This window comes from Dermacentor silvarum, chromosome 2, assembly GCF_013339745.2.
Source record: "Dermacentor silvarum isolate Dsil-2018 chromosome 2, BIME_Dsil_1.4, whole genome shotgun sequence".
NCBI classification, from domain to species: Eukaryota; Metazoa; Arthropoda; class Arachnida; order Ixodida; family Ixodidae; genus Dermacentor; species Dermacentor silvarum.
In genome coordinates, this window is record NC_051155.1 from 28,019,673 (window position 1) to 28,031,438 (window position 11,766).

Genomic DNA, 11,766 nt, shown 5'->3' on the forward strand with positions numbered 1-11,766 from the left:
CTCCTCAAAAGTTGTGAGCCGATGGGCATTTTGGTTGTCCCTGCGGTAGGCAAAAGTCAACAATTGGAGCTTTTACAGAATGAGGAAGTGAGTTGGGAGAAGGCCGGTGAGGCCAGGAAAATTGTTTCATAAGGAAGGAACGAAGAGAGAAATTCTGCGATCTCCTGATGGTAGCGATAAGGACGGGCTTAGTGCCTGAGTTTGCGCTTCATGTCGCCAGAACTCTCTAGTACAAGTAGGTAGTTGCTAGGAGAGTAACTTTGTGTTTTCTGGCGGGCACCATTTTGGGAAATTCACCTTCTTTAAATAGCGAATTTTAGGAAGGGTGAATTTTGAAGGCAAACGAGATCGCTATGGAGAAATTCAGAGTGCAGGACCTCCTTCTAATTTGCGAGGAGTTAGGCATTTCGGTCGACTCCGCAAAAAGGAAAGAAGCGGTTCTCGACGTCATGAAGGTAGAAGAGGTGACGGTCGAGGAAGCTGATGAGGCTTGGGAGACAATAGAGGAAAGAAAGCAAAAGGCAGAGGAGTGCAGGAGGCGCGAGCTTGAAGCTGTAGAGAAGCGCGAGAGGCGCGAGCGTGAAGAAGCAGAAAGGCGCAAGCACGATGCCGAAATTCGCGAGAGGTGCGAGCAAGAGGCAGCGCAACGGCACGCTCTTGGGATGAAAGAGCTCGAACGGGTAAATCAGATGCTCAGATGGCGGACAGCGCGACGCCAGCTCCACACTTTCGAGACAGACGAGGGTATTGTTAATTTCCTCGCCGGTTTTGAACGAGTGTGTGAGAAAGAGGGTGTCAGCCGGGACTCGTGGGCCGAGCGATTAGGAGCACTTCTCCCGTTTAGCGTCGGCGCGTGTTTCATGCATTGCTTGTCCGAGGAGAAAGCGCGCGACTACGACAGGGCTAAGAGGGCTTTGTTCAGGCGCTTTGGTGTAGCATGGCAGGCCGACTTCGAAGGCCCAAAAGACAATGAAAAAGGCGAGCCTGTTGAAGAAAACAGTAGCACTGAGATGACTAGGGTAGAAAGCTCTGGAAAAGGTGTGATGCAAGTGGTACACACACAAAGCGAAGAGAGCGGCGGTTTTCCCGCACCAGAAACGGAAGGCCCTTTACGCCAAGTGTGTACGGCGGCGGCAATTTCGGCCAGCCTGCCAGACAAAGTCACGCATTGCTTCTCGAATAGGTCGGAGCAAATGCTGAGGGAACCGGGAAAATCCACCACCAGCAAGGGAGCTTTCAGGGCGAAAGCACATGAGGAGACTCAGAGACTGATAGGCGCATTCCCTATTGAGCAGCGGTCACAGGACCATGAAACGATTCCAGAGGCAGCTGTGGGCAGTGATGAGTTAGACGGGTTAGTAGCCGGAAGCGAGGTGAATGCGGTCACCGAGGAGAGCGGTGGTTCTCCCGCCCTAGAATTCGTGGCCGACTGCGAGGGCCAGGATGAGAACAACAAAGCTAGTTCAGAGAGCGCTGAGAGGGCTGTGGTGCCAGTAGTTGACGGAAACAGTAACAAGCGCGAAGAAGCACTTGTTTTGCCGTTTAGCGAGGCTGTTTCGGAAGCAAGGGCCGACTTCGAAGGCCAGCGAGAAGTTTTGCATGCTATCGACGGCAGTGATGGAGCTAGGCCACCTGAAGATAGACTTAATGACGAGCTAACTTGCTCAAAGGTCAAATCTGGTCCTGCTCTATTAGAACGGCAGTCGCACTGTGAAACCCAAAGGGGCAAGGAAATTTCAAGCGCGTGTGCCGAAACTGCAGACTCTACGAAGCATGCCAAACAGAAATGGCGTAGGCGCAGAACGAGAACGGCGGACGCGGTCGAGGCGCTTGGAATCAAACATGCGAAGCGCCAAAGCGACAGGGGCAAATTCGCTAGGGTCAGAGTCCAGGCAGAGAGCGTGAAAAAGCGAAGGAGGGTAAACCCCAAGCTTAGGCGTTTGCTGCGGTCAGGGACCGGCGTGACGCACGTCGCGAAAAGGAGAGTTTCGCGAAGATTCAGGCGTGGTGAACGTCGCCTAACCGCATCTCGTACAACGCATAGTAGGCAGAGGGACAAAAGGAAGCGTCCGGTATGCTACCACCGTGGCCGATCACTCGCGGGGGAAATGAAAGGCGACTGCCTAGCGGATAATGGGACAGTGTGCGCGCGGGTCGGTCAATGCATCCCCCTCCCCGTACTTGGAAGCGGTTGTCCTAAAGTCACAGCTACAGGATGTGTCAGGCGAATTAGTGGCTTTTGCCTTCTTCGCGACGGCGCCTTGCGAAATCCCCGGAATGAGCGACCCCCTCGAGTGCGTCTGAAAGAAAGGGGTGCGTTTGGGGCCCGAGAATAGAGAAAACAGGAAGACGGGTAGGATTTTTTTCTTCTTTTGTATTCTGTCTGCGGGAGATTCGTTGAGTTTTGAAGGTTTGACAGGGGTAAAGAATGCCACAGTTTTGTTATGTTGTTAACCTTTCCGGCTCAGGTTAGACCCACTATTTAAATGGGAGTGTGTACGCGGCGACAGATAAAGAATTGAATTGCAAACAGTGTCAGGGTTTCAAATAGTTTAGAAGGTCACGCGCAGGTTGCGCAAGTCGATGACCGGAGCTTTTGCACGAGTTTGTAATAAGTCGTAGATGGTTTGCCCATTTGTTTATTTGGTATACTGGCATTATGTAATTATTATGTAGCTCTCTTGTACTAAGTGTTACGGACTATGAATAACTGAAGGCCAGCTCTCCCTTCGCCTTCCTGATCTGTGGAAGCTCTAATTCATAATAACTTAGCTTCATTACATAAACCCAGTCGGTGTCTATTTGCGAAGACACATCATCGGAAGTTTTTTGGTACTTGTCCGGATCAACGCGCACCTTGTGTTTCAGGGTTTTCTTTAGATAGGGGGCAGTCGGATTTTTGGAATTGGTAAAGTCTGGCGATGAGAGTGGCTTGCAGTGGCGCTTGCAGCATTGTGTGTGGCTGACAAAGGTCGCTCCTTGGAGCTTGGAGCTTGTCATTTCTGCAGCCCAGTCTGAGCCCACCTATGAAGAGGCCTTTGGCGGGAAGATCATCGTTCCTGGAAGCAGCGGCCCCATGGCTTTGAGCGAAGCAGGCATCAAACCGGCTGAGCTGCATGGAACAACTCGACCTCCCGATGCATCATCTGGCGGCGGGGGTGCTGTTGTGTCTGGCGGTCCCTCGGGACAAAGGAGGCCGGCGCCGACTCAGACGCGCCAACCTGGCGCCCTTTCTCGCGGCCGAGAATTGTCACCTGGGACTGAGGGATTAGCAGTTGGTCTCCGGGCTACCTCATGCGTGGCTAAACGGCAGCGTCGCCCCTTGGTGCGGTCCCGTAAATTACCAGCGCCGCCCGAACCACGACGACGCTACGCCGACTGCTGCCTTTCGAGACAGCCACCGCCCCACCTGGTTCCGCGAACTGACCGCTATGGAGAGGCGAATCTTGAAAGGGGCCCGTGTCTGGCAATCCCGGGGGAACGACATCAACTTTCGGTTCCCAAGGTGTCAACCGCTGCCTGTGTTCGGGGGCGACCTAACAAGATTGGAGGCGGAGCCCGGCGGGAAACGACGACACATCACGTGCGGGATATGGCCACCTGATCCAAGATGCTGATTGGCTAAAAGAACTACAGTGTGTTCCCTCGTCGAGTGAAAGAGGGAAACGAAAGGGATAAAACAGGGGACTTGAGTGTTGTGAGAGACGCTTCACCATGTAGAGACGCTAGAGGCTTGACCATGTAGAGCACGCTTGACGATGTAGAGCACGCTCGACCATGTAGAACGCTCAGAGATGTAAACGCTACCACATGCAAAGATGTTAGCACGTAGACGGCTCCAATATCATGGAGCCCATCCTGTAATATACCATGTACAGTGTATATAAAACAGTTTTCTAATCTCCCTGGATATCTCCTCCTCTTGGCACCTGGCACGGCACCATACATGGAACCTTCGTGGCCGCTCGGACCATCAACATTCGCAACAGGGGCTAAATCTCGTCCGCACAAGAAAGAAAAGCGGGGAGGAAGCGCGCTTTCTTTTGTCGCGCTCAAGGCACCGGACGGGGGGGGGGAGATAGTGGGCGGTGTTGTACTACTGTGTACTGTGCGGCGGCACGTGGTCGCGAAGGCCGTATCTTAAAGGCAACCTGCATTGGGGGCAGAGTTTAGGCAGTGTAGGTGTGTTAGCGGATCGTAGCTTTGTGCGTGCTGTGTGCTCTCGGCGCTCAGTTTGCGTTGCAGTGGTAGACAGCACAAAGGTCACATCACTGCTGCTGCCGCGCTTCCTCATGCCAGCATTTTGACAGCGAGTGTGCGTGCTGACACCATGCTTGTTAATACAGTAGCCGACCGATTTTCCGGACTTCACGGGGACTGAAAAATAGTCCGAAAAATCGAACAGTCCGAAAAACCACACAGTTCGAAAAACTCGCGCACCCCCCTCCCCCAAGAAAAAAAGTTATGAGGCTTAAAGGGATACGGACACGAAATCTGAAAATTTTACGACAATGCTGAAAATGAATCCTCCTTGTGTGATTATATCGAAAAGAAGTAATCACTTAGCTCATTTTTGAGCCAATGGCTTTATCTTTGGCGTTTTTGTGAGCGCGCGCCTCGCCGCCCGACCCGCGGGAGTTGGAAGGCGTGACGTCACGACTCACTCGTCGGATAGCCAGCTGGCCGGCCGCGGTCATTCGAAGCGCGCCACCGCCGCCATCGCGAGCATGGATTCGAGTTCTGGTGCCTGTACCAGCGATAAGAACATGTCTGAAGACGAGGACCATTCCAACTTGGCAATAAATATTACCGCTTACGGTTACGAGCCTTCCGCGTCAAGCGACGAAGGAGAGCAGGCGGCCGTGGAAGTGCCGGTCAGGTTTTCGCGAACCGTAGCACGACGATTTCGCTTTGCAATAGACACTTGTGCAAGAATTGTTTGTCATTTCCTCTGTGAACTTGCTTTTTCAAGAGCGCACGCAGGCGAGGCAGCTGCGGGGTACTTCAGCACTGCGTGCCACGGCGGCCGCATTTCGATGGGGGCGAAATGTGAAAGCACCCGTGTACTTAGATTTATGTGCATGTTAAAGAACCCCAGGTGATTCAAATTTCCGGAGTCCCCCACTACGGCGTGCCTCATAATCAGATCCTGGTTTTGGCACGTAAAACCCCATAATTTAATTTTTTCAGCACTGCGTGGATGACTGAATAGTAGTTTACGCCGACAGATGGCAGCACCTGTCTGTCGTTCTGCCCAGTTTTTTTCTGTGGAGAAGCAGAGCTGTGTGTGTGTCTGGTCTCGTGAGTCGCGCTCGCTAGCCTTGTATTGTTTTACTATGCTTTGCCAACATTTTTAAAGACATTACTGCCTTCGTGCCCAGCCTCGGGCATCTCGCCCCAGCCTCGCCCTCACACTGCTCAAGAAGGCTGCAAGTGAACGAAAACAGTACCGACATCTTTTCGCCTCCTCTTTTCCAACGCGCCGCTGATCATTTCTGCCTTGCCTTTTCGTGAGAAGACCGATGGCACAGCGTCAGGCTTTTAAGCGGCATGACAGGACTTTTCAGACAGCCGGGCTGGTCACATAATCATCGTCGACGAAGTGGTCCGCGCGAATGAAGTCATTTTTAGAGGTCTCCAGGCTGGGCGTGATGACTAACAGGCATGTATCCAAAGTTTACGCACCTTCTCGTCTCTGGGAAACGTGTGCGACGGCGTGTCATGACCGACGATGCTGGTATAACAGCAATGTCTGGGCATTTCCTTCCGCCACGACGAACGCGTCAATACCGAGCGACGACCACGGGAAGGCACATGTAAGACGCACCACCTGCGTGGAGCGCCGACGGGGATAATGTTTCGGACGGACCACGTGCGAAGATCGCCGAAAGTGGTTAAACATGCTGCAAGGGACCGACACCCGGAAACGCTGCGACGGCTGTGGCCGACCTTGGCAGCGCGCGCGCGCGCCGGTGGGGGTCATGACGTGAAATTTAAGCTTCTGTCGGCGGCCGCTTAGAGGTAAGGTGCAACAGAAAATTGCAAGAAAAGATGTTTCTCGTTCTTTTTTTCAAAGCAGCTTGTTGTATTCGTCATTTTCAACAGTTCAACTTTTGTTCCAACGCAAAAACCACCCACCAACTTTTGTGTCCGTATCCCTTTAAGCTCCCCAGGCCCTCCAAAAAGTTCAAGAAAGAAAAATTCTGCTGAATAAAATGTTCTCAAGGTATCACTCTGAAACTTTTATGGAAGTATCAGGGAGACATTCTAAACATTTGTGCCAATTTTCATCAAAATCCATGAAGAAATAAGGAAGTTGATTTTCAAAGCCACGTCCCCCCTTAATAGAGCGGCTTGAGTAAAATGTCGCAGTTTCACCCATAAGGTAGAGCATCAATTGTGATAGCAAATTGATAGCAAAACAGCTCTATGAAGTAAGGATGTTAGTTTTATCAGCCGTATAAAGTTGTAAATATGCGCTTACTAACTGAATAAGCACGGTGACACGCGCGCGCAGGTTACATGAACACATCTCGCTCGATGACCGCGGAAACTCGTTAAAATGCCAGAAGCAGCGGGCAAATTGACCTTTGCACTGTCTATTCTCTCCTTTAACAAGAACGTCGAAAAAACAAAAATGAAAAAAACAGCGCATAGGAAGCTACTGGCACTCGGCGCACGCCCTTTGTACCCATCACAGATCGCTTTGAAGATGAGTCCCCCGCGGGCACACACTTCGGCCACATAGCAGATCGCTTTCGCAGATCGCAGGCTGCTGCCTGCGCGGCAGCAGCCGCAAGAGCTGAACGCAGCTCCCGACCATCTCCGTCGCCTTCTCTCTCCCCGTGCCCCGCGAGCGAACGAAGTCCGCGCGCTTCTGGCCTCCTTCCTCTCTCCCGTGTGCGTTGTCGGCTTACCCTCGCAACCTTTCACCCGCACGCTATGTACGGCACAATCGAAACTTAAAGAAAAAAATTACACCATCTTCCCGTAGGGGAATCATGCAAAGCAGTATGCAAAGCAGCCATGCGGTCGACTCAAGGTAGTTTTATCAGCTGTATAAACTTGGACATGCAGCAGCATAAGCAACACGCAGAACTGTTGTCGACGCCATCGCGTTTTGCCCGCGTTCGCACCGAACGCACGCGGCGTTGGTGACTGTTGCCGGTGCCTCTGGTGCGCCTACCGTCGTGCCTCTAACCTAAGCTGCTTCGCAATATCGCACATGGAGCCGCAGGTGTTCCCATTCGTTGCGCAATCCGAGAGGAGGGGGAGGAGGATGCGCCTGCGCAGTAGGGGTGTGGACGCCGCATGGCGGAGGGAGGGAGTGACATAGCCCTGAGCATAAGATGCTTCGCATCTAAAACGGATTCTGCTTAAGTGATTATGATGATAGTGCTGAGCTGACCGGAAAAAAAAAGCAAGTGGCCCTTTTTGGAACGTTTTGTTGGCTAAGGAAGAGCAGGCATGGCCTCCGAGATGGGAAAATGGCTTGCGTCTACTAATCTTGAAGGCTATACAGGGGGCCACTGGAAGCCAGGCCCAGCCAAGCCAGCGGAAAATCCAACATGGCGGCCCCCAAGATCTGGTAGCGTGGCTCGGAGCGAGCAATTTAGTCCGAAAAATCGAACATTAGCACCTAGATTTGTCTGAAAAATCGGTTGCGAAAATGCATTAGCTCTATGGGAACCCTAACAGTACATCTATGAAGTCCGGAATATCCAACAAGTCCGAATTTTTGTAGTCCAAAAGATCTGTCCACTGCTGTATAGTTAATAAGCAAATGTTTGCAAGCTTATACGGACAATAAAACTGCTATTCTTACTTTGTATAGCTGTCTACTAATTTGCTATTGCAATCAATGCTTCAACTTTCGGGCAAAACAGCGACTTTTTTTCACACTTAACAATTAAAATAAAATTGTGTGCAGTTTACCACTGCTCTCATTTCTCAATTTTTCCTGTTTCTCGCCTCTTGCGTTTCCTGGCGCTGACATTTTTTTTTTCTCTTTTTTTGTGTGTATTTACGGTCCCATGAAAAACATATCAGCTGGGTTCTACTGTATTCGTTTCTTTCAAACATTAAGGATAGCAACACGGATAAGATTCTCAAAGGAAAAAGAACAGTGAAAATAAGGACTGTTTTGAATGATTCTGCTGCAGGAGTACTGCACAGAGGCACTAGTTCTTGACCAAATGCATGGGGCAAGAAAGTTCTGCTCAATGATTTCTAGTTAGTCAATAAGAATGCCCTATTTTGAGGCAGCGTATATGAAAATTTGTTGTCTTGATTTATTATTTTACCAGTCTCACCGTGCTTGCACCTCTTTAAAACAATGTGCAGTGCTGAAGTATCTCACTTTTCGCCTTCAACGAACACAACTGTACAGTGCAGTCCACTTATAACAACATCAAGAAGAATGAAAAATCAAATCGTTATAACCGATTATCGCTATAGCTGGACTGCCGTAAAAACAAAAGCTGCTGGACATGCCTATGTAGCTCCTAAACCGTATTTGCCATTCGCGATTTTAAAAATCTACGTTGTAGAAAGTAGGCTGTGAAAAATAAGACGTTTATTTATACTTCTAAACAGCGTGTAGAGCCTTAGGCACATAAAAATAGTCAGAAATTTACACTTGCTATCGTAGAATTTTCAGGTTCACAACCATGGTGTACATCGTGTCCACAGCTGCTGCACAAACACTTCCAGCTATAATTTAGCGTGCATGAAATCATTGCGCGATTGAATCGACAACACCACTCTGGGTGAACATCGGGGTCGATGTCAAAGACGCGCCATTCTCAATCTCGTCATCACTGCCGCTGCTGCCGTCGCACAATGCCGCCATCTTTCATGACAACAATCGCCCCGTCGGATATCTCTTCGCATAATGAGGCAGCACTATCTGCACTCAAAAACTCCTCCATCGAAGCACCACCTGTTTCGTCGTCAGTGGCGACGTGCTCCTAAAGTTCGATAATGTCAGCGGCTTCCACCGTGTCGGTTTCATCCAAGGGGTGTTTCGCTTTGGCACACAAAGCCCGACTTTTCCGTTGATCGGCATAGCCACTGGCTATAGCCTTCATGATCGTGGTGCTCCCGGTTTTCAGAATCGTCGATATCATCGACTGCGCAAAATTTAGATATCATCAACTGGCAAAATTTAGAGCTTCGTCTCAAGCGACATAGCTTATGCTTTGTCGACGCATTTCCGCAGTTGCTTAGAGAGAGAGGGAAATTGTAGAAGTGCAAGGGCGCAAGTGCCATTCGCTTATCGCTTTTTATTTTTTATTTTCTCTTCTCTGGACGATTGCCAGCGACGCCGATGCGAAGCAGCTGGCACCATCTTGTGGCATGCTGTGTCAACTTGCAATGCTCTCCGTGGCTTTGGCAATCAGCGTGCAGGCAGGACGCGCTGCGCGGTAATGGCGACAAATACGAACTCACGTAGGCAAACTTTTCACCCCGGTCTCACTTATGGGGAACTTATCAATGCAAATTTCACGATTATTCTGCATGGCAAACATCGCCCAGAAGGCAAAATTTCGATCGTTATATCAGATATGGGGTGAATAACCTATCGTTCTACAGTGGAATCTTGTTGATACGATTCCGCGTAATATGATTTTCGGATGATATGCTTTATTTCCCGGTTCCCGTGAAGATTGTAGTATCGAGATTCCGTTGATATGTTTTTTTTTCTCATAGCCCTAATGCATAATTTGATACTCTAAGGCGATTCATTGTTATAACCAACATATCGTTGTATGTGGTATCGTTATAAGTGGACTGCACTGTACATGCATCTGAGGATGTATTTCATTTCTGCCATTGTCATGGTGCAGCAGATAACTGAAAGCAGCTGTTTTTCTCATTTGCAAGCTCCTCATGCATCTGGACATTACATGTGTCAAATTAATGTACGTAAGCCTAATTTTTTTACCAAACAAACTGCACGCGATGTTTTCACTTCACTTTGTTCAAAGCTGAGAAAATATTTTGTATTCGATTTGATATTTATATGTCGAGTTGCTCAAATATACGTATTCAAGCTGATTTGAAAATTTCACTATTCAAGCACGCCTAATTTGCATGATGCACATGTTTCATAACCTAGCCACGAAAGGGCTGGCCAGTGCCTCTCAGAGATGTGCGTGGCTTAGGACATGGAAGAGCATCTCACGTCAATGCCTGCTTGTTGAATTTCATGCGAACAACTTGGGTGTTGTTTGCAGGTTCGTGTGGTGGTGGACGACGCGCCCGACCAGACACTGCACACAGTCACACCAGGTCCCGGCGGCTTCTTTCTGCTGCCACCGCTGACGCGCGACGGCCGCACCTACTGCCTGCAGTTGGAGGGGGGCAGTAACACTGGTGGCACCTGCTTCCACGCCAACACGTCACACCGCCACGTGATGCTGCGCCATGTACCCGAGCTGCCACTGCACCCCGAGCACGAGATCGTGGCCCGCTCCTCGCTGCTCGCCCTCCCGGTGACGGTTGTCGCGCTGCTCGCCTGCTACTACTCATCACGCCTGCTCACCATGGGCGCGGACGTTGCGCAGACACTGCGCACCCTTCTTAGGCAGATTAGCGGCACAGCCAGGAATGGAGAGGGGGCCCAGGGTTCTCCTGCAGACATGAGACGAAAGGCGAAGGCCCGACGCACCTGATACCACTTTTGCGTGCCCCGAGATCCGAGTTGTGAGACATCACATTCCCATCTGCTGCCCTCTGTGCATTTGTTTTCTAATCTGACTGAACCAGTGACGCTGTTTATTATTTGAAGGTACGACCTCGAAGGTTGTGTTTCCTTCCTGTGCTCCCGTGACCCACCTTTGCAGACCGAGTGGAATATATTCATCTTATTCACCTAGAATACAAGTTTCAAAAAGCTCTGTGCATTAGTTTTGTAAGGGCAGCGTTTCACAAAAACGTGGAAATTTTATAATAACTTCATCATTTAGGTATTTGTTGTCACATTATATAACAGCACTGAAGTGGTGTATAGCACAAGGCAGGTTTTGCAGAGAATGGTTTCCCTGAGAATTGGGAGTGGTCAGCGAAGCTTGTGGCTGTCCACATCGAGTCTCCGAGCTGGAATTGCTGATGGGACCACTCCCTGGAAGCTATGTTTTGTGGCAACATAGTGCTCACAATTTGGACACTTGGTAATTGCAGCTGTATGCACTGACCTGTAACAAATGCAGTGGCACCGGACTATGATGAGCTGAGCTCTGACTGTAGGGCATGCATTCTGAAAAGTGTTTTGCCGACGGAAGTTCTAGTATGTTGACAGTGGAGGGGGGGGGGCATTATGAAGAACTTGTATTTGGTGCGGGAGATTAAATGTACAAAGTAATTGTGTATAGTATTTGAAGTCATGAGTGGGTTCACGTGTGGTTCACGTTACTTTATTTCTCATTTTGTTTGAATGGTGGCTAGTAAAGTTGTGAGACCTTTGCAGGTATGTCTCTTTTTTATTATTTGGTAAAGCAGCCTGCAGCATGGAGCAACTGTGATGAGACAAGAATGGAATCAGCTATACATTTTGTTTGTTTTCACATGTCCATGCTTGCTACAACATACTTTAATGATCCAGCAAAATCCATGGCATCAAAAGTCTCTTTTATCCAAAATTATGGCCTTGGTATGTTGTGAAATGGCAGAATTTCACATGCTGCCATCTAGTGTTCGATTCTTGAAATACAGAATTGACCGCAAAATAAGTTAACATATAAATGGTTTTACACAGTAATCGTG

The 11,766-nt window shown here is 49.6% G+C and overlaps 1 protein-coding gene across 1 annotated transcript in view; it reads left to right on the forward strand.

Moving 5' to 3' along the window:
* LOC119441382 (nodal modulator 2-like) overlaps positions 1 to 11,469 on the forward strand; it is a 94,183-nt gene extending 82,714 nt beyond the window's left edge. Inside the window, exon 10 of the mRNA XM_037705993.2 lies at positions 10,239 to 11,469. Within this exon, the coding sequence (XP_037561921.1) occupies positions 10,239 to 10,676 (438 nt within the window). The 3' untranslated portion in view covers positions 10,677 to 11,469. The remainder of the gene's footprint in view (positions 1 to 10,238) is intronic.
* The last annotated feature ends 297 nt before the right edge of the window (positions 11,470 to 11,766 follow it).